Source organism: Triturus cristatus, chromosome 12, assembly GCF_964204655.1.
Source record: "Triturus cristatus chromosome 12, aTriCri1.1, whole genome shotgun sequence".
Lineage (NCBI taxonomy): Eukaryota > Metazoa > Chordata > Amphibia > Caudata > Salamandridae > Triturus > Triturus cristatus.
The window spans coordinates 86801315-86824982 of NC_140595.1; the positions used below are offsets into that span (position 1 = coordinate 86801315).

Here is a 23668-nt window from a genome sequence, read left to right on the forward strand (position 1 = left end):
AGTTGGCATCAGACAACACTCACTATCCTATGAAAGCCAGCCATTGAGTATGGGCACCGGAACTTTCATTGCCTTCCCTTAGCTTCCATCTATTTTGTAAAGGACACGGTTGCACAGAAAGGCTTACGGCATTCTCCGTTATGCACCTCGACAGTCTGGACTGGGAGGAAGTCTCCCAGTGTTTTATTTCAAGGTGTAGGATGTCACTCAAGTTATCTTTTGTCACCAAATACTACTTCAATACACAAGCGTCTACCGAGTGCAGGTCCTGAAGGTACAACGTTGAGTACTTCTTGAGAGACACCTCCCTGCGAAAGGCTGGGTTTATTTGCAGTGATCAATAGTCTATAAGAAAGGTGCAGTGTTTTTAGGCCTTGATGAATCAGTCCGAACAATTTACTAAAAGTGGACACAAGGATAAAACCCCAATCCCCAGGGACCTCCTTTGCAATACAAATGTTCCATACCTCTCTGTATGTTTACTATAAGCTAGATGGCTTGTCTACATTGTCCTCCATAATCATTGAAAACTCAGTAAACCTTTTTTATTTAAAAAAAAAATAAAAAAATTCTTTGTATGCTAGTCGATTCTGTCGGTGGTAGAATAAAATTGCTAGTAAGTAACCGTGTTGATCCTCCGCCGGAGTCTGGGCTCCCGTCTCAGGAATAAAAAGATTATTCGTAGTCCCACTGACATCACATACATCATCATTTTGGTATCATCAGTGGCACAAAGTGTTTTGGTCTGAAACCATTAATATTCATTTGTTTAACATCTCTCCTTTAAGAGTGAGACAGACTATGTAGAACATTGTGCACTCCCTGTTGTTTCACGCCTTCAGATGTGGCCACATTAAAATTGAATTCGTGTTGCAGACTTCATCTTTGTTACTGTTCAACTGTGGAGTGGAATGTAAACTGCTCTGGTGCTGTAGATGTTTCCCTGTGCTGCTATTTAACATTTTCATTACAATTTTGATTATCGCGATCACTGTGCAAAGTATGTCAGTCTTGCCAAAATCTTTCCCAAGAGCCTATCTACGTCATGGCAGATCTCTTCAGTGGATGCTCGCGACTTGTGGGAGATTTTCTGGGGAAAAACACTCTCCGTGGAAGGAAGAAAAATAATGTTGCCCATAATAATGCTGCCCATATTACTGCTATTTCCCGCCGTATCACGGATTGATTAAACCCACTGTTGCTCATTCTTGTTCAGGTTATTGACCTGGAAGGCAGCTTCCTCCCTCCTGTCACCCAGCTGAGTCTTCCTCTGGATCCAGCCATTCATTAGGAAAGTCTTTTTTGAGTTTCACAGTTATCAGTAGATGTCAGTTCCTGCTTTTATTCTTATTTCCAAGTGTCTGAGGCTTAAACACATTGTGACGTGTTGAGAGACAACAAGGGCATTACGGCTTTGTATCGATTTATGAAGGAGGATATAGACTGTCAACTCTGTGATGTTGACTAAAATTTGCTTTAGGAGATGGCCACCAGGTAACATTCAGGCATCTACAGCGTCCTGCGTTGTTATGACAGACATTTATTTATTTTATTTATTTATTTATAAAGTTTTATATAGCGCGAACGAGATACCGAGGGATAACAGAGCGTTTTACAATATGATGGTAGGAAGGACAAAAGCAATATCTATAGCAAGATCCATAAGAGTAAGGGAGAGAAAGAAAATACAGTGCAAAATACAACTAGGAGGGTAATACAATAAATAGGGGTAGGCGGGCAGCAAGGGTGAGACACAGTGTACAATAAGGGGGAGCTGTATCAAATGTAAGAACAAAGGCCGCAGGAGCAATGTCAACGGGCCCGTGAGTCTAACCCTATTAGGGTACGAATTTGTTAATTAGGAATCTTTTGGCCTCCACTTTGAACGCTGTCAATGAGAAGATTCTGCGAACCTCCGGTGGAAGAGAGTTCCAAATCTTCGGGGCAGCTCCGGAGAAGGCTCGGTGACAACTTCTCTTTTTATTAAGGATGAGTGGTTTCAGGAGGAGGGTAGAGGCGCTTCTTGAAGCTCTTACGCCACAGGATAGTTTGTTTTTGCGCAAGGTACGTAGGAGTGTTAAGGTGAAGGGCTTTGTGTGTAAGAACAGCAATCTTTAATTGAATTCGTGCTTCGAAGGGCAACCAATTGAGGGATTTTAGGACTGGGGATATATGATCTTTTCTCTCAGTATCTGTAACCAGTCTAGCAGCCGAGTTAAGTGAAGCCCTTAGTGGAGCCAGGGCGTATTTGGGAAGGCCACAGAGGGTAGCACTGCCGTAATCAAATCTCGGCAAGACAAGCGCTTGGACCACTTGCTTGAAATCATTTAGAGGAAGGAAAGGTTTGATATTTCTGAGTGATCTCATAAAGTGGTTAGCTCCTTTGCATACATTGCTGATATGACCTTTTATGTTCAGGTGCTTGTCCATGATGATACCGAGAGACTTGGCTGCGTCTACGATGAGAGGAGTACAGTTGAAAGCAGTGAGGTGACTCAGCCACAGGTCTAGCTTGGGGATGAGGTTCGAAGGGGAGATGAGCAGGAATTCTGTTTTAAAAGTGTTGAGCAGGAGATGATTCTCCATTAACCAGTTTTGAGTAAACATTAGGGTTGTATTGAGTGAGATGATGTTTTCCGAGAAAGATTTTCAGATATAGTTGCGTGTCATCCGCATTCATGTGGAAGAGAATGTCCTTGGAATTGATTTGTCCATGCACATTAATTGATCATGCTACTCTTCCAATCCTTGTAGATTCACTGGGGGTGAATGTTTTGCCAATGTGCAACATTCCGTCCCTCATCTTGTGTGTTTTGCTGTTCGCCCTATGTGAGAAGGGTATTCCCAGACGTGGGTACCATGCTCACTACGCCACTGGAGTCGAGCGATCCTGGCTGAAGAGGGGTGAAACCCCGAAACCGGTCCTAGGATGTTTGATTCCGGTCCAGGGAAGACATGGCTTGGCAGTTCAGGCTGGACTGTTCCCATGAGGCACAGGGTCAAGACTGATGTGCATATGGCCATGTCTGAACTGGGGTGGCGTGGTGAGCAAAATAACGATGGATTAAACCCAGATCTGTGACTGTGGGTGAATGTTTTGCCAATGTGCAACATTCCGTCCATCATCTTGTGTGTTTTGTTGATTTTATTACTCCTCCATAAGTATAAAGAAAGTTTGCTCGAGTTCTCTGAAACCTGTTGATACTTCTCAAATCTCTACGCATAGCTCGGCATTGTACTAATGCTAATGACTGGACTCGAGGTTTAGTACAGGGTGTTAGTTTTGTTCAGGTGACACTCTGTAGCCTGTCAGCCAAGCTTGGCCATGGAAAGGCACAGTCTCCGAATGGTCTCTGTTTTGTAATCTCTGCCCGCAGGTTAGGGATTGGAGGAGCAAAGCTCAGCGGTAGAGTTGTCCAGTTAAAAAACTCGGCTGCTCTCTTTAATTATGGACAGCAGTGGGCGATATCTGTGCTTCCGGATAGGTTTTCATATTTCAAATTGAAGATGGGATTGGAATCAATCAATCAGTTAGTTTTTGTAGAGCGCGGCTAATCACTCCTGAGGGAATGCAGGTGCTGAGATCTCGCTAGTCAAAAAGCCAGGTCTTGAGTCCCTTTCAGACATTGCAAGTGAGGGTGAAGATCGCAGGTGGGAGGGGTAGGTTGTTCCAGGATTTGGCAGGGGGGGGCTGGCAGGCACATGAATCTTGCGCCACTGGCTGGCTGAGCCCGTAAGTATAAAGACCTAATGCCAAAGTTTCAACAGCTTGATGAGGCCAGTTGAGTGTCCGTATTCACAGGTGAGTAACATTTCTTTACGCATTCTGGATGCGGTTTATAAACTTACTTCTGAACGCGTGTGTTACATTTTGCACAGCACTATGCACGTATAGGAAGCAGTCGGTCCTAAAGTGTTGGCCAGAAAGGACAGGAATTCAGAGAGATAAATCCCGTCTTTACCTTTTGCACCATTTCCAAATGATACAAAGTTGGAATGTATCCTGAGTCCGTCGTGTTCCACAGCAGATAAAATGTACTCATCAGCTCCCGCCAAGCACACTCGACAAGAGCGATGGCGCTATTCCAGCACTCTTGAGTGACATTCCAAGGACTGAGGCGTTCCAAGAGCTCCTCCAGCGTCAGTGTCTGAGCTCATTGCTGAGAAACCCGCCTACCTTCCTGTGGTAATACTTGATAAGCTTCTCTGAGTGTAGAAAGCAAGCTTCCTCCCTTCCTATGGAATGCGTAGGTTATTATCCTAAATCTGTTCTAAAGGATGCTGAAAATGATCAGCTGGAAGATGTCAGTTTAGGACACATTGCAACCCCATACAGCAAGATTCTTTAGAAAGAGTGTCATGCCTGAATGGGGTGACCAGACAACCCTCATTTTAAACACACAGCCCAGCAAATTTAGTACGTAACCTGGTTTTCAGATCAGGGCGACTAACACACAAATAGGTTTTTTTGTGTGTGTTCCTGCACAGAATTAGTAAGCCCCTAGAATAAAGCAATTTAGCTAACACAAGAGTCTGTGTGTAAAAGTGATATTTAATAACCCTTTGCAACACAGTGGCTGTGTTTTTTATGTTGGAGAGTGCAATCACTAAAGTCATTCCTTGCCCCTTGGTTTATGCAAAATGTTATTCCTACTACTTTGTTTGCGGAATGTCCCTTTTTTTGTTTTTAAATTCTGGCCACTTTATGCATGAAGTTCGATTTTGTTATAAGTGGTATCCTCAACTGAAAACATTTATAGAGGAAAGTGCTAATACTAGTAGCATCTTAACGAGGGTGCAGAGGTTGAGAACTTGAATTCCAGAAATCAGAGTGTGGGTGGAAGATGAGGTGGTTATAGAGTTGTACACACTGCCCTCTTTTGCAAGGCTGCACTAGTTTACACCGACATTCCTACAGCTAGTAATTTGTAAAGTAACGTGACTTTGTGCAAAGGCAGAAAAGACATTAGCAGAGGCAATCATAACACAGGGTATACTTTTTCAAAAGTGATGCATGTGCTCTGTGGGTCTGTTTTTCACTCTGATTCATCTGCTCATCACTGATGTCTTTTGAGCCATACGTCTCTCATTCGCTAATGCTGCGCACCGCATTGCCCTGCTTTTACCACAGGCCTTCTGCTTTGTGTTCGCCAATGTAAATTGTTGTGTTCAAAATGTTTTCTGTAGTCTTGCAGCCCTAGAAGCCCAGCGGTATCTTGTTTGAGGAGGTGCTTGTCAATTTGTTCAAAATCCCCAGTTTGAGAAAGGATTCAAAAGTCAGAATTCACATTAGTCAGGCATGTATTCAACATGGCCGCTTAGTCAGGAATGTATTCAACATGGCCGCTTGGTCAGGAATGTATTCAACATGGCCGCTTGGTCAGGAATGTATTCAACATGGCCGATTGGTCAGGAATGTATTCAACATGGCCGCTTGGTCATGAATGTATTCAACATGGCCGCTTCAGTGATCTGTCTTACCCTGGTGGCTGCTGCCCATTTTCACTGCCCAAAATGATTCCCGCTTTGACTTGAGTGTAGAGTAGCGCTTTGAAAGTCTGTGTATAATTATTTTCTTCTTATTTCCTTAGATTCGTATTCCAAGGAAAAGTTCTCTCCGACCCTCCCCCAGTTTACAATAGGACCAGAAGTAAAGATTGAGGACTTAGGTGAGTGCATTTCACAATTTATCTTCCCAGTATGCAAATGTTGCGTGTTCTATACTGGGGTGAGGTAGAAGACACCCAGGTTTCCTTTTGACAAATTCACTTGGATCCCTGCCGCCTATGAGCATCTTCTGTTCTCCACATGGGACTAGAAGCTGGTGCGAGTGTAGGGACGGAGATCTGCGTAGGGTGGGCGATCACGGCTCTGTAGCGCTTAGTTCAGCTCCTGCTGCTCAGGAGTATTGGTGGTAGTGAAACAGTAAGACTTCCAGGAGGCAGAGTGTTATTCCATTGCCGAGACATCTTCTGGGAGAGGTCTCTTGCACATCAGATGCTTGTTGGTCCTTTGCAGCCAAATTCCAGGCCCAGCCTTATTTCCATCTTCCACTGGCAGAGTTGAGAACACAGATTTTGAAGCCGTCCCTGCTTTCAACACTACAAGAATATTTCCTTCCAGTGCCTCGTTCTCCGAGGGCCCTGGAGTTGCACGACTCTTTAGCCGCTTACGTGTAAAAAGATCCTCGCTTTCTTAAGCTGGATCAGACAGTAAATCCCTTGCGTTACAAGTTAATTTTCTGGAGTTTTTGCTCGAACTTAAGGAATGAATTATGGGAAATATGTTGCCCTTTGGCACACTTACAGCTACATTAGCAGCGACTAAATAAAGAAAGCAAACAGCAGGTTTGTTTACCCCCGCCCGGCCCTCAGCGGTATTTGTTTTATAATTTAAAATGTTTGCACAATTCTTAGCATTAAACACAATTTCTCCTTTCAAAGACTGTAAAAGGGGATCAGACCAGGAAAGCATTTAACAAGCTGATCGTTAAAACAAACTTAGCCAGAGCTCTTAGCAGAACAAAGCCCATCTTCCCTTCCAAGCCCTGCTAGAGGAGTCTGAAGGCGATGGGCCGCATACCAATGAGCCGTGGCAAGGGGGGGGGGGGGGGGGCTGTGCTTTTCACTTCAAAGCCTCCTATTTTGGTTCATTTATTCCTGTTTCTAAAACCAAGAGTTGTATTGACTACATCAGGGTTTTTGGTTAGACTTCGATGGTCCTCCTTTCAAGCATGAATAAAATATTTATTTGTTTTTGCCATGTTGTGGCCTTTGTCGTTTTGCTCAGGTTTGGCTTTTGTGCAGATTTTTCAGGTGTATTGTTGCTAGTTTGCTCGAAATTAATGTCCTCGCCGCCACAGGGCGAGGTTGTAGGAATGGGGCTGCCTCAAATAGATGGTTGCTTTCGTTTAATATTCAGCCTGGTCCACTGAGGGGCCATCTGGCCCCGAAGCAGAATGCCTGCGTCTGGGATGGGAGATCTGTTCACTCCCCACCCAAGTGTCATTATCTATAACTCCCTTATCAGCTGCTTAAGGGTTTTGAGGATGGGTGAATGAATGAATGCTGCTTCTAAAGCACGCTGCTATCTCAGAGAAGGGGTCCTGGTGCTGAGGGTGAGGGATGTACCTGTTGAGTGCAGGATATTTGATGGACACAGATGCTGAGGCCGTGGAGGAAAGGGGACACAGGCACCCTCACTAAACGTCCGGCCATCTGTCCATGATACTAATGCAGGACAGATTTACTGAAATTTCTCAATGGCATCTACAGGTCTGTGGCTGAGCTAACAGTACGCACAGTCGTACTTCATTAGTCAGTAAGTACTGGGCTTGTTGCAATGTTTTAGTAAGAGTCCAGGAACAGAAAAGTGCATTAAAGTGCCCTCGAAATAGACGCAGTCTCTCCAAAAAGAGCACTGTTATGCACTTCATATTATAGAGCCCATTTCTCCTTAACAGAAAACATCCTTGAATAAAAATAGAAAGCACGAAGGAAGACCATAGTGGTAAAGCCAGAAATGTCATTTTCTGCCCCGATGCAATAATTTCCTAATCTAGAGATTTTTCAGTCCGCTCTGGTGCTCCGTAGAGCCCTCAATAAATGTGACATGCTGCTTTGTCCAGTGCAGACACTGTGGTTGTGCACACGTCTGTTGTTGGAGATCAGTTGGATTAGACTAACAAAAACTCTTAATTTTAGTTCTTATTTTCTTGCATTGCATCCAAGTGTGCACAGCCTTGTGATGCGTCTTCTGTATAGAATACTTGTTAACTGAGAAATTGTGCAATCTGGCGGCAGTGTGGGGCATTTTCTTAAATTGTATGAAGAGCTTGCTTAGCCAAAAAGATCCTAGATTATAGTCTGAGGGATGGTTACGTGTTTTGTCTTTTGTGTAAAGCGTTATGGATGCTTTTTAGTATTGGTGATGGTGGGCGACAGCTCCCTTTGTGTTCTTTGTATGGTACGGTGGTGTGTTCCACAGTATTGTATTGCAGATGGTGACGTGCTCCTCGAACAGATCTGGTCACTGGTCTCCCGTCAGTTGCCTGTTCCGTATTTGATGGTTCACTCCACATGCAGTTTTCATTGACTTACTTTCTTGCCTTTATTCACAGTGGGCTTTTTGTATGTTCCACAGGTATATCTCCATCCATGCTGTTACTTCCATTGTGTAGCATGCTTTTCTTCATACAGCAATATTTCCGTTTGCACCATTATGTCGTATGGTTATATTCTAGACGAAAGTACTCACTGCAGGTTCCGCAGTTTTTCCTACCTGTGCCCATTATACAGTTCTAGGATTCCATGACGTCGCAGTCTTCAGTCATAGGGCTCTGTTGCGGCACTAAACAAGAATGGCCCATTCTTTTCTGATCCCTTTAGCAACACAGAAATACAGCTTTTGTGGCAGGTACCACACGCCTCGCAATTTTCGCCAGATACATATTGGCAGGTGAAACCTGCCGCATTTTACCAGGAAAAAATTCCCGGTAAATACAGGAACATGCAGATTTTGATGCGCAAGGAGCCAGAATCAGCGCGTTATGCCCCTTTTTAAAGGGTACAACATGTAATAAGTGATTATTATCCCACCTTAGGAATTTCAGTCCACGAGGTATCACATTTTCAAAGGTGCTATAATATTCATTTGAGGGTCTAATTGTCCAATGATGTCAGATGATGCTGTATGGTAAAAAAGTCAAATTTAATAGACCAGCTGAAAGATTTGTGCTATTCGAGAACCATTCTATTATATATCTTTTTTATAGTACATGACTTACAGTACTTTATTACACCGTTCTGTCCATTCAGGGAAAACAACAATAGCTAAACTCTACCTTTGATCAACTTAGGCCTCTATTTAAAGCTAGGTCCCTGCAGTCCATGCCCTTCCCTGATCACTCCCTCCAGGTCACCATGATGCTAGTGCTTTCTCTCACGTTCAGTAAAGCAATCAATAAATCAATCAATCAGGTGTTTGTTAAGTGCACTACTCACCCATGAGGGTCTCAAGGCGCTGGGGAGTGGGTGTGAGCATGCCCCTAAAACTTCAGTACTTACTTTAGCAGCCAGGAGATGCTGTTTCCTCTTCAGCCTCTTCCTTCCTCGCATTGTGCGGCTTAGGAGTGACTATCCAGGTAGTCTTGTTTACCAGAGTTAGGCCACAAGGAGTACATGTTGTGTAACTACATCATGCACGTATATGGTCTATCCATTGCTTTTTTCAGGAGTATTCTGAATGTGCTGCACCAGTCAAGAGCTGACCCTTTAACACACTTGCCCCTGATCCTATTATCGGTTCTTTCTGGCTTCATCAATAGGTTCGGAGATGTACTCCCGCAGTGAGAGGGAGGCTGGTTCATGCACATGCCTTGTCAGGCAGCTATTGGGTACCTGTGTAGTCTGACCTCAAGCTTGGTCCGGAGTTGACTGTGCAGCCTAATACTGCGGCTTTCTCAGAGGTACCACTGGGGACTGTAACTGCACCTCGTTCCAAAAGGCTTAGAAGAGTACATTTTCAGCTCCTGGCCACCACCAGCACCACAACTGACATCATCACGCCGAAATGGTGCCTTATGGCTCCACTGACGTCATGAGTAGGCCCAACTTAATTTAAATTACGTCAGAGTAATCCGAAATGAATGATAATTACACAATTGCTTGTGTAATTATGAGGAATTTGGGTGGGAGAAATCCTACAGCGAGAACACATTTAGAGAGCACACTATTCATGTTCTACTGCATTTAGTGCTATTTCTTGATGCAAAATGCATTCATTTTGGACGCAAGGATGCATTTAGTGCAAAGCAAATCGCGCCACATACTGGGAGCATGTGTGGGGGGGGGATCATCCAACCCAAAGAGCACATTGAGTGAGCACAAGAGACTGCTCATGCCCACTATTTGTGTTCTATTGCATTTAGCACTATTTCTTAGCACAAAATACATTCTCCTGTCCTATTTGGACGCAAGGTGGCTTTTTTTTTGCACTAAAAATAGCGCTAAACTCAGAATTACTCTTCTCACGTGATTATGCGTAATGTCGCAGGATTCTCTGGTAATTCCGCATGATTACACTACACTGAATTATGCGAGCTACGCCCACCCCTAGTCACGAGGTGTCACATATGGCGACAAAGTGGAGCTGGCACCCCCCTACCGGTCTAGGAGACTTATTAATGAGTTTCTGAATCAAGATTATTCAGTAGGTGAGGGATCTGCAGGTAAAAGTAAGTAAAGTTCCTCGCTAGCGAATTCTGCAACATCTAAGCCACATTCACTGCAGAGGTCTTTAATGCCGAAGCACGGCAATGAGAAGACGTTTGACATCTGACTAAGGACGTCGGAGAGCATAAAGACGAAAGGGCGAAGCCACTGTCCGCATTGTCATGGCACCAGAAACCTGCAAATTCCCAAATCACACTGTCTCCTCCTGAGCAGCAATAGGTCACTGTGGTGTGGTTCACAAGCCATAGACATGCCTCCACTGCAGAGGGCCACAGATCTCAAAGCCACAGGAAAGAGGGGCTGAACTCCTCGTGAGTGCTGGCCATCGGATAGAGTCTAGGTAACACCACACACTTGTCATGCGGGATCAAGGTACCAAGAACACCGTTTGCGAGGGCACAAACCGGGCATTGAGGAAGCTTAACACTGGCATCTTCATTTCGCAAGTACCCGCATCTCTGAGACTTTTCATGCTGGACCACTTGCATGACCTCTTGTGTCTCATCACCTTCCATCCGTTTAATGAAGACAGGACGAAAAATGCAAATCTTCTGATCCGGGCCCCCTTATCTTAAGAGAGTTTTCCACTGCAGATGTCTTAATTGATGGGGATGTATACAGGAACTCACATTCTTCTTTGTCAATGGCCTCCACAGAGAATAGATATTTAGACCTTCTACACAAGAGGGCTTACAAAACACCCACATCACTTTGAGGAGTAAGTTCTGCAGCAGGCATTGCTTGCTGCATCCATACTTACCATGACTCTGTGAAGCTGTTTATAGTCTTCCTGCAGATGGTACAAAAGACATCTGGTAAAACCTTTAGTTAGTAAATAGTCACTTGTGAATACATGATGAGCACTGCCAAAGGCTTGCTGGATCTCCTGGACCATTGATACTGTCACAGGGTGGTCTTGAAACGTTTATCGTGGCTGTATCGTACAAAATATCCATCACGACCTTTTCTACAGGAATATACTCCTTGGATCATGTGGTTGGGGTGAACCAGAAAATAAAAAATACAACTTTGACTTTGTTAGAATTGGAGGACTAGAAAGTTTTTCAGTCAAGTGTGAGAGACGCTTCTTCGATTCGTGCTTTCATACTTTCTACATGAATCGGAGCAATGCTTTTTATCGACAATGACAAAAGCAATATACCAGTAGCAGAAGAAGCCACACACATTCAGCAGGGCTGTAAAGGGTTACTACAACCAATGAACAATACCGCCAACACTCAGCGTTCCAGGGGGAGGGACCTTCTTTCAGAATAAGAGTATAGCAGAAAACACATGCCAGATATGTACAGAAGGCTCAAAAGCTCAATTTCACAGTTCCTCCCTGAACATGACACCCAGGACTTCGAGAAGACCTTTTGATTTTACTGAAATAGTATGTATAAAATGCTTACTTAAAGGGGCTTCCGGCCACCTCTCTTCACCAATTGGTCTGTTGTCATTCCCATTTTGCTTCCACCCACTACAGCTTACAGCATGGGGCAGTGGGTCAGCCTACTTAAGCCTTACTTTGAGTGACTGCATTTTGCTCTTTCATACAGTGGACATCCATGCACAAGGTGGTTCCTTATAATGGCAGTGTTGCCTCGTGACAGTGGGACAGCTTTATCAGTTACCATCTCCTTCCAATGTTGTAAATTCCTTTTGCAGTGAACAGCAGCTATTTCACAATATACCACATTGTGTTCTGGGAATCTGTCTCACCAATAGTTCGTTAATAAACTCTGCCAGAAAGAAAACAAAACTACATTGTGTTTCATTTGCAGGACACTTGTAACAGTTTTATTTAAACGTAGGTGGGGTGTCATTTGGAATTTAGCATCCAATATTTTATACTCTGAACCCTTTTTCCCTCCTTCCTTCTATCCTTTGTTCTTACCTTATTACTTTCCTCCTTTCTTTTTTGCCTCCTTTTTTTCCTTTATTCTTTCTTCTTTGCCTTTCTTCTCTCCTTTTTTTGCCTTTTTTCTTTTTGCCTTTTCTTTTTGCTTTCCTTCATTCCTTCTTTATTTCTTTTGCCTTCTCTCATTCATTCTTTCCTGCTTTCCTTTTGCTTTCCTTTTTCTGTTCTTACTTTCCTTTTTGATTTTGTCGTCTTTCTTCCCTTCTTTTTACCTTTTCTTTCTTTACTCCCCTTTTCCTCTTTTCCTTCAGTTTGCCTCCTTTTATTCATTCTTTCTGTTTGCCTTCATTATTTCCTTCATTCTTGTTTGACTTCTACCCTTTTTTTTACATATTTCCTCCTTTTTAGTTTTTTCCTAATTTGTTCTTTTTTTCTGTTTGCTTTCCTGTCTACTTTCCTTCTTTAATGTTTCCTTTCCTTCTCTCTTGTATTCTTTCGTTTTATCTGTCTTCTTTATCCCTTCATTTCTTCTTTATTTCCTTCTTTCTTTCTCTTTTTCCTTCCTTTTTTTGCTTTTTCATAATTTCTTTCATTCTTTTTGCCTACTTTCCTGTTTCTTTTCTTTCCTATCTTTATGCTTGCATTCTTTCCCTCTTCCCATTCTGGTTTTATCTTTATTTCATTACTTTTTACTTTCTTGTTGCAGTCTTTTTCTTTTTTGTTTTTCTTTCCTTTCTTTCTTTCTGCCATCTTTCCTTTGGATGGTCTTTTCATATTCTTTTCTTCTATCTGTTTCCCTTCATTCTTCCCTTCGTTCCCTTTTTTATGTGCTCTTACTTTATTTTTACTCTTTCCTTTTATTCTTTCCTTGTCTTTTCTTTTTTCTTGTCTTCTTTCCTCTTTTCTTTCTTCCATACTCGTTCTGCCTTTTTTCTGTTCTTCCTTCCTTTTGCCTTCTTTCCCTCTATTATTCTTTCTTTTTCATTCTTTTTTTGCCTTCCATCTTTTCCTTATCTTTCTTTCATTCCTTTACATTCTTTCTTTTCCTCTTTTATTTCTCTTTTGTCTTCTTTCACTTTCTTTCTGACCTGATTTCTTTCTTGCCTACTTTTCTTTCCTTCCTTTATTCTATTCTTTAATTACTTCTTGACTTCCTTTTATTTTCTGCATTCTCTTCCTTTTTTCCTGCTTTCCCGTTTTTTTTGTATCTTCATTTCTTGCCTTCTTTACTTTTTTCCTTATTTCTTTCGTGTCTTCTTTCTTTGTCATCTTTAGTTCTTTGTTTTTACCTTTTCTTTCCGATCTTTTCTGCCTTTTTTCTTTCTCTCTTTCTTTCGGTTTGCCTTCTTTCTTCTCTTCTTTCCTTCTTTCCTGTTTACCTTTGCCCCTTTTTTCTTTCCTTCTTTTTTCCTTTTGCTCTTAATTTATTTTATTTGTACGTCTTTTTTCTAGTTTTCTGTTTCGTTGTGTGTCTTCCTTCCTCCATTCTTGTCTTCGTTCATTCTTGCATGAATTCTTTATTTCCATCCTTCTTTCCTCCTTTCTGTTTTGCCTTCTTTAATTTCTTTAATTCTTTTTGCCTACTTTCCGTTTGTCTTTCTTTCCTTTCTTGAAGTTTTGTTTTCTTTCATTCTATTTTTGTATTTTTATTTCTTGCCTTAATTACTTTTTCCGTTCTGTCCATCTTACTTTCTTTTTGCCATCTCTTCCCTTCTTGCTTTGTTGTTCACGTCTTTCTTTCCATTTTCTGCCTTTTTTCCTCTGTCTCCTCCCTTTCTGCCGTCTTTCCCTTTCCTTCTGTTTGCTTTCTTTGTTTCCTTCTTTCTTTTCTTTCTGTTTGCCGTCTTTCCTTTTGTTTGCCTTCTTTCCTTCTTTTTACTCTTTTTCTTTCTTTCTTTCCTTCTTGTATTCTTTCCTTCTTTCCTTTGTTTTTCATCCCTCCTTTCTTTTGCCGTCTTTTCTTTCTTTCCTTCCTTTCCTTTTGCTTTCTTTACCTCTTTCATTATTTTTCATTCTTTTTGCAGTCTCATTTTTCTTTTCTTCTTTCTTTCTTTCCTTTTTTCTTTTCCTCCTTTCATTCTCTTATGCCTAATTTCTTTTTTCTTTCTTTTTTCCTCATTGCCTTCTTTTCTTCTTTCCTTTCTTTATTCTTGCATTTAATCCGTTTTCCCCATTCTTTCTTGTATATTTTTTTCTTTTCTTTCATGCCTTCTTTCTTTTTGTCGTCTTTCCTTTTATCATTTCTTTCTTTTTCTGCCTCTTTTCCTTTTCTTTCTGTTTGCCTTCTTTAATTCTTTCCTTCTGTTTGCCTTCACTCTTCCCTTTTTTCTTGTTTGCCTTTTTCCCCCTTTTTTTTTCTTTTACTTTCTTTCCTTTTTCTTGTATTTTTTTCTTTGTGGTTCACTTACCTGTCTTTTCCTTTGTTTCCTTTCCTGATTTGTTTCCTGCCTTTCTTTCTTCTAGTCTTCTTCTTTCCTTTCTTTTTTGTCTTCTTTCCTTCTCTTTTTCTTCCTTATTTCCTGCTTTCTTTCCTTCTTTTCCTTTTTTACTTCTCGTGTGCTTTCTTTCATTATTTCTTTCATTCTACTTAACTTTCCTTTTCCTCATTTCTTTTCTTTCTTTCCTTATGGTCATCTTTCCTATCTTTGATTTGTGCATTCTTTCATTTTCCTTCCCTCTTTCCTTTGTTTTTGTAGTTATTTCTTCCCTTATAACTTTTTTCTTCTTTGTTTTTGCCTTTTCTTTCTTTTTTCTTATTGCCTTTTTTTAACCATTTTTTATTTTTTGCCCTTTTTTCTATTTTGCATGTTTTCCCTTTCTGTCTGTCTGCCTTCTTTGTTTCCTTCTTTGTTTATTCCTTCTTTCTGTTTGCCTTCATTCTTCCTTTCTTCCGGCTATCACTTTTTCTTTATCTTCTTCCTTCTTCTTTTGTGTCTTCTTTCCTTTGTTTTATTTCTTTCTTCCCTACATTCTTCTTTTGTCTTCTTTCCTTCCTTTCTTTTGGCCTTCTTTCCCTTTTTCATTCTTTTTCATCTTTTCATTTCTCTTTCCTGCTTTCTTCCCTTTTTCTTCATTTCTTCTGTCTTTCACACTTTTTCTTTTCTTCTATGCCTTTCATTCATTCTTTCCATCCTACTATCCGTTTTTCTTTTCTGTCCATCTTTCATTCCTTAGCGCCTTCTTTTCTTCCTCTCATTGTTTATTTTTTTGCATTCTTTCTCCCTTTTCTTTCTTTTTTGTATATTTATTTCTTTCTTGTCTTTCGTTCTTGTCCCTTTCCTTTTTAATTTCCTTCTTTCTTTCAGTTAGCCTTTCGTCTTTTGTTTCCTTCTTTATTCTTTTCTTTCCTTCGGTTTGCCTTCATTCTTCCCTACTTTCTATACTTCATTCTTTTTTTCGTCTTCTTTATTTGCTGTTTGCTTCCGTCTTCTTTTTTGATTTCTTTCCAACCTTCTCTTAACTTCTTTCATTCTTTACTTCTCTTTCACCTTCTTTATTTTCTTCTTTTCCTCTTTCTCGTTTCCTCCTTTATTTGTTTTGCTTTCCTTTATCTTTCTTTTGACCTACTTTTCATTTTCTTTCATTCTTTGCCGCCTTTTCTTTCTTAAATTTTTAAATTTTTTCCTCTTTCCTTTCTGTTTTTGTATCTTTATTTCTTGTCTTCGTTACTTTTTTCCTTCTTTTCTGTGCCTTCTTACTTTGTCATCCTTCTTTCTTTTTTCTTTTTTGCCTTCTTCCCCTTTCTTTCGTTTTCTTTCCGTGTTTCTTGTCTTCATTCCTTTTTCTTGCCATTTTTTTTCTCTTGCCTTCTTTTTTGTGACTTTTTTTGCATTTTCCTTCTTTCTTGTCTTTTTCCTTCCTTTCTCAAAGGCGAGGCTAGCAGCCAATGCCAGACTGATGGATTTTTTAGTTTTACTTAGGTCTGTGTTAGACAAGACCTTTTGGTTTTGCTAAAATTATGTATAACATAGTTACTTGTAGGGGTTTTCAAACAGACTTCATCCATTAGTCTGTGGTTGTGTTATTCACATTTTCTTCGACCCATTCCAGCATGCATCAAGGGGCAGTTTTTGCCCACTTAAGGTATTGACTGACTTGACTATGAGTTACAGCATGCTGCCCTTTTACATGGAGCACTTTCACACATAAGGTAGTTCTGTTCAGTGCCAGGTATACCATGGAAATGTGTATTACCTTAAGACCAGAAAAAAACAGTTTAGCCTTTATCCAATGTTTATTTTATTTAATGAGGGCCTGGCAGCTTCCGGAACAATAAGGTTTTGCAAAAGCCATGGCAAAACAAAAAAAGAATTGCCAAAAGGCTGGCAGCCAATGCCAGACATATATATATATATATATATATATATATATATATATATACTTTGCCAATGCTTGTTTCCCTAACGAGGCTTGTATCGAAACACCTAATTCCACCCAGAAAGACACTAACTGAGCAGGGTATACTGCAGTTCCTTTGTGCTCAAAGGGAGAGATCTGAAGTAGGTAGCTCATCCCATATTCAATCTCTAAGAAGTGTGTAAAACAAATGTAGAACTCTGGTGCTTTCAGACTTTCAAAATATATTATATATAATTATTTAGGAAATATTTGTATATAACGAGCACTAGCAGTATAGAGTTCTGCACGTCCGATTGAAGTCGGTCTCAGATGCTATTTTTCCCTTTCAGCACATATCAACTGTTGAGTATGAGGTAATCAGTTAAAAACACTTCAGTTGAGATCATTCAAAAGCAAATAAGCGATGACAGAGGCCCATAGAGATTTATGTGGACAACGACATTTACCGCTTCACGATAGTGCTCAAGTGATCACACAGGGAGTAAAACTTTTAAAGTAGCTAATGCAATGTGTGTTTTACAAATTTGGCAATGGAACAAGAAGTGTTTTGTCACTTGCACTGCTTCAGTCACAAATATTTAAATAGCGGAAGAATCTCTTAACAAATCGTTCCAATTGCCGTAAACCTCAACGTGGTTTTGACCTGTCAAGGTTAGAGGTTCATCATCAGGACAATAAGAGTTGTAAAGAGCATGAGCCATACAATATAATGCTTGATTGTGAGTCATTTGTGGAAGTTTAAGGTAAATCAATGCATGCCACTGTATCGATCACCTGATTTAGAACACAAGTTGGCCTGGTTTCGGATGCAAAAGATCAAAGCTTGTGCTGTTCATGTTTAGGATTTTAGGTATTTAATAATCCCAAATAAGCCAGCTTGGCCAAAGTACTGATCTAGTTGTTATGGTCGATCCTGTCTAAGGCAATTGACAAATCTACAAGAATGATTGCTCTGAAATCAGTACAGCCGACCAGTGTGCAAAGATCGTCCAGTATGAAGCATGGTGATGCTGTTGCCTGGGCTGCTGAAAAGGGTCCGAGCGGTCATTTCCTTCACCAGAGTTTATGTAACTTGCAAAAAATAAGCTTTTGCAGCAACTTTTCCCAAGTAAAGAGGTAGTGAGATAGGGTTAAAGTTACCTGCATCTGTTTTAAGGAGGGCCTTTTGAGTAAGGGTTTTACTACTAGAGCTTTCCAGACTCCAGTGACAGGACCTTGACTCAGAGTTCTTCAACAACGTATGAAATGTCTTTATAAGAACTGAATGGACCCGTTTGTAATTCTTACTGGGCAGAGATCCTTCAGAAAACTAGGACAGTTTTCTGTGGAAGTGGCTATGAATTGCCTTTCGTTGAGTAACTCAATTGTTCTGCAGGATTCAGATGCTGGGTTAACATCTCTAAATTACAATTATCAGGCCCTCTCAAAGCTAATATTCGTACAAATGTTTGAGATTCTCTCTGTGAAGAGGAGTGGAAGATCTTTGCAGAGCTGAGGTGTGAGTAAAAAACCAGAATAGCTGACTCTAGGGGATTGCAGCTCAGCAGTGATGAAACCATTATTTTGATGAGCTTCTTTGCTTCCCTAATTTAGCTTTTATACATGGTTGCTATGACACCATAAATGTTCCTAGGCTAGGTGCATAGCAACTCCTCCACTTTTTTGCTTGGCTGACCTTCTAGTTTTAAATCAGTACACTCAGTAGAGAGCCAGGTGTTTGTTTTGGGCAGACACAACAAAACTTTTTGTTTGCAATGCCGCATTGGCAAGAACTATTTCAGAGCATCAACAAAGCCTTTTTAAAAGAGATTGAGTTGAACGAAGTAACAAATTGGAGGAAAAAAATACCAGACTATAGTCTGTGCAGTGATCTTAACCAGGGCCATGGATTCCGGTCGAAGTTGTTCCAGTTGTACTCAGATTGAGTTTAATGAAATCTCTTGGCTTTTTGGAGCCTTAGAAAGGTAATGAAGGAGACCGCCCAAAGGCTGTTCCAGTAAGTGGAATTACGCTCCTTTTGTGATGGCTTCACCCATAGTCTGTGTGGGACCAATGAGATATTCTGGGAGAATTGTTTGGTTTCTGATGAGCATATTATGGATTCCTTGTCACAGATGGTGGACACTGGCCATGCAAGCAGAATTCCTAAGAATTTATAGCAGCGGCCTCATATCCTGGAATGTTTTTGTTATAGGACTTCACACACCCTCAACCCTATGCTAATGCCATCCATGCCCACAATCCACCCAATCCCACAAGCAGCATCCATGAACGGGGATGCGTGGGCAAGGAGTGACAAGAAGCATTATTCATTGCATCTACTCTACACTCATTTCAGTGAAGCCATGTAAGAAGTATTTTGAGCTTGGGCACTTTAATGTCTTGATCCGTGTCCACCAGTAGGGTTCGAAATCAATTCTGTGTTGTGAAGAGGCTTAAGGAACTGCTTTGAGATAATAGTTAAATTCAAGCTTCCTTAGAGCTTTTTTTCACCTAGTTAATCAATGTGACAACCTACCAGCCACATTCTCACCTCCACTCCTCTTCACCTCTCTCAAAAAGAAAGCACTGAGGACGTCGAAGCTTGTGTGTGTACTTGAAGCTTGCGATGCACTTGTACCTGGACTTCTGATTTTTAATTGAAGGAATGATGTGCTCTGAGTAAGTGGTAATATATCCAACATATTGGAATTGATGGATTGGTAGTCTGTTGTAAGAATTAAGGATGCATACGGAGATTACTGATGTGAGAAACTTGTACATGTTCGCTTGTAGTCACTAATTCTGCACATGCGCATGTTTCATGTTCATAGAATGTGCACACTCCATTGATATAGGCTGGTTCAGTCCCTCCGGTGAAAGATGGTACAGACAGTAGCCAACAATGCATGTGTTGGCTGCTGTTTGTACAGCAGAGTCCGCCGCATCCTGGAAGCTTCACTTGTGTCCAGATATGTAAGAAGCCAGGTATGAAGGGTTCATCCATGGACCCTCCATGCTGATTGTGTTCCAAAGTATAGTTTCCCTTCCACCTGTGCACCGTAATGCTTTAATTGTGTTGCCAGTTGTGTTTCCACCCATTTCTCTAAGAAATGACTGTTTTTTTTCTCTTTTTCTTCCCTTAGATAATTTTAATCCTGAAATTCCAAAACTGGAGAAGAGCATCAGCGGGACGAGCCCCAAACGGGAACATTTACACTTGACTGTGGCCGTCTCGCTCTTTCTCATGGCCCTCCTGGCCTCCTAGCTGTGCTGCCTTAGGACCAGAAATCTGAGGCCTTCGTAGAAACAACAAAAACGTTGAGGCTGAAAATCAAGTCAAGGCGATTGTGAAACAATGCCAACGAACCAAGCACGACTGATGAAGTGCCAGAGCGAGATGGGACCCTTGACTTTTACAAGACTATCTACCCCTTCTCCCAAATCTGCCTTCCTCTACGAAGTGCGCACAAAACCACCATTTCTTGAACGCTTTTGGAAATCCTGCTTGAAGAACAAAACAAACTCAGACGAAACTTGCATCTTGAAATGTGCTCGAAAATTTGTGGGCCTTTAGACTGTTCTACCACGCCTTCCTTGTCAGTCACAGCTCCTGGAACCAGGAAGTGTCAGACTGTGAAACACACTTGTGAGGGATACTAGTGTGAGGAGACGTGGGGTGAGAAGGTCTCTGCAAGAATTGTTGCCAAAGGATTATTCAGAACATATCGGGAATCCACAATGGCCAATTTTGCTTTTTTTTTTTTAAATCCTAGGAATCTTTATCTCAAGATCCAGGCGTTGGTGGTCCAATTTAGCAAAACTCCTGTAGCCAACGAGGCTTTTGCCCTGGGAGAGAGCGACTGAACAAAGCAGTGGGGTATGTTCTCTGTTGCCTGAAGCGTTCCTGAAACAAGAGTGCCTATCTCCCTCCCAGTCTGCATGGACAGTAAGCGCTTGAATGCTGGCTGGTGAGGGGCAAGGAACGTTTGCTCCATGGGGGGCATTAGCAATGCTGAATCAGTTCTCCTCAGCTTTCCCTTTGGACCCCTTTTCCCAGCACTAATTGTGAGTCAAGTGTTCAAGAAGGACCCTTGTCCGTACCAGTTCCCCAGTCTCGCGCCACTTACCAGTGCTTCTTTATGACTGTTTGCGAGTGACATCTTGTTCCGTCTACATCTGTGGTGCTTGCTTTGACCAGAGTGACTAGCATGGTCGTAATTTCCCTACCCTGTTTGTAACCAAATTTCTGCTGGTCTCTACTCCCCACCAACCATCACCTGCACGTGGCTCTCTTGGTGGTTGCAGGAAAAGCGTAAACCTCCACGGAGTGAATATTTTGAAGAAACTGGATTTTGTATCCATCCTAACCAAGAAACGGCACAATTTTACACTCTTATGTTTTCTAGGGGTATTGCTTCAGCGTGCAGCAGCCCCTACATAGTAAGTCACCTCTGCTGGTGCGAATGACCTAATTACTCAGTGGTCCACTTGTAAAGGTCTAACTTGTCTTTCGAGAGTTGTAACATGGTAGTCCCACCTTGTATGATCTTGTCACTGGTCCAGTGAAGTAATGTTTAGTTTTGTTACAAGACAATATGACGGTGGAACACTCAAAGTTCCCAACTGTATGATACTGCAGATGTGGTATAGGCTGATGTTTGAGCAGTAGCATGGGTGGGGCCACTGGGGTGGTTTCCCCAGTTGCAAAATTCTTAGGGGTGCAAAATTTTAAAAGAAAAGTGGAAGGATACTTGCCTCGGGTGCTGGCAAACGCCGCTGTGTCTGAGTGAGGGTTATGCTTTCAAAGAGGGACACTGTTGTGTCGCTCTACGCTACGAGTGGGGGTAAAAAAAAAAAAAAAGAGGATTGATGACTGACTCAAGGATTAAGTAAAAAGCTCTTCTAGCGGCCCTCCTTGGATTTCTTATATCCGTAAGTCGACATAAAGTGGACAACTGATATCGCAGAAGCATAGTGAGTGACTAGGCCACTTGACTGACATGTTCTGATGTAAATGGGTAGATCAAAGCAATTGGAGTAAAAGTGAAATCTTTGTAAACATCTTAGCTTTTGTTTTGTTGTTTCGAGGTCTACGGAGTTCACATAAGGAAAAGGCAAAGATGAAGACCGAGAATACCTTCTAGCCTGTCTCTAAAATAACAACTGAATATTTTTTTTTTACCCATTGGTTTACTTGGCTTGTGTTGCAGCCTGTAGTCTTTCAGAGTAGATTTCAGATTTCTCTTTCTTGGTAAACCTGACTGTTGTTTTTGAACTTTTCACCTGGTTGACTCCTAGAAGGTAATGCCGGATTCTTGTACTATTTCCTGTGTATGTGTTCCCACTCACCCTGCTCAAGAGAGGTGTCTAGAATGTCTTGCTTAACAGGACCTATGCTATCAAGTCTAGAAACCATACTATCGTGCAAGTAAATCCTAATAATATTCCATTTTTTTAATGGTTCATTAGCTTATCTTTCCATCTGGCCAGGTGGATGCGTCGCTGTCGAATTGGAAAGGCCTTTTTCCATCCAGATATCCTTCAGAATTTGACATTTTTCCATTCTGTAACTCCATGGAATTGTGATAGTAGGAGTTCCTGTTTTTTTGTATTTACCAGGTACCTTAAGGTTATTTTTTTCCTCCGGTCTTTCTTTTGCCTGATAATGGAATGGGACTTATGTGCGTTTTTCTTCTTGTTTTGGCAATAGCTGTCGAATTCTAAGGAGCGATTCATTGTTATAAACAAATGATGCCGGGCGTACTTACGAAGAGACTGCCAGAGGCACTTGGCTGACAGACACTGACTGCACCACCAGTGTCTGTATTGTCTTGTTCTGCGATATAAAATTTGCCCTTGAGTAGATAAAAGCCTGGGAAACATTTGACTGTCTGATGTAACTGTGTATGGGGGGTGTAAGCTTTGTCCATGCTAAGTCTTTGAGCTAGCAGGTGGATCACTCAGGCCCCTGGCTTGTTCAAGTCTGGTTACACAATTGGCAAGATAAAAGTAACCGCGGCGGGAGAGGATCCCAGCCCCCACTGTTGGCTGCTGCTTTGGGGGCATCATACTTTGGGCAACCAGGGAGAGCCATAAGAATGCACATTGTGCCTTGTGTTTCACCATTTGGCATGGAATGCTTCTGTGCATATTTAATATATATATAGAATATAATGCACCGTATCGGCAAGGGCCCAATTGTTTAAACCATCAAAACCATACAGCAGACGGGCGGCAGTAAATGACTTTGGGAACTTCAGCTGTCCCCGTTCGGCAGACTCTCTTTGTATTTAGACAGGCTACCACATTCATTGGTTCCTATAGTGACAACTCGGCATTGCATAGCTACTAATTCTGTTTGAGGTGTCCTTTAACGTTTTCCCGTTCTACATGTTATCCCAGAAAGCATCTTCCTTCTAGCATGGTGCCCCTCACGTGGGGTTTGGGGGTGCTAATTTGCCATTGTATCAACCTCTTTTTCCAGGCAGAAAATTACTAGTGCATTAACGATGTTTGCCGACATATAAGACCACATGGTTTGTCAGGTCTTCTACTGAGGATGCGGTACACCACTTCTGCACTATGTCTAACCGTTGACGGGAAGGAGATGTTCATCGCTCTCCCAGTACCACCTAGGGGTTACCCCCTGTAGTGTATCGCTGCTTCTGGAACGTCTTACTGTGATGATAAACTTTAGGACTGGTGATACAATAATATCTATATCTCCCTCTCCTGCCACTATGCAGTTTGTTACCCTCTTTAGTTCATTTTTCTTCGACTGGCTAATACTCGAAGCTTCAACACAGGCCCAATATCACGCACTCTAGATGCATCTTTTCACAGCATGGCTGTAGATGGGACTTTTGAGGGACATGCTCCCACTTGGTAAAGAGCCATATCAAGAATGGCATTGTGATATTTTGTTACCAATTTTGTATCTGTGGTAAGAGCTTCCCTTTGAACCCATGATTTTGTATGATCTTCATTGGGAGATATGGTAGGGATACCCTAAAATGATCAATAGTCTTTTAGACGATATCAGTGTGACTTGAAACCAGTTTTTTATTCAGGCAGGATCAATGACTGCACTGAAAATAACAAGGTACCAGTTCATCAGGGGAATAGAAGGTGGTGTATCAGCCTAGTTTGGGTCTGGGTAAGTTAATCATTGTCATTTTTTAGGTTCTTAGCTGATGCTGTATGTAGAGCCGTTTTGAACTATTCGAGTGACTAT

General features: G+C 41.6%; 1 protein-coding gene across 1 annotated transcript in view; it reads left to right on the top strand.

Annotated features, from left to right (window-relative positions):
* Window positions 1-21307, top strand: part of EFNA3 (ephrin A3) — a 262691-nt gene extending 241384 nt beyond the window's left edge. Inside the window, exons 4-5 of the mRNA XM_085639989.1 lie at window positions 5592-5669; window positions 19578-21307. Of these exons, the coding sequence (XP_085496115.1) occupies window positions 5592-5669; window positions 19578-19699 (200 nt within the window). The 3' untranslated portion in view covers window positions 19700-21307. The remainder of the gene's footprint in view (window positions 1-5591; window positions 5670-19577) is intronic.
* Window positions 21308-23668: the final 2361 nt, after the last annotated feature.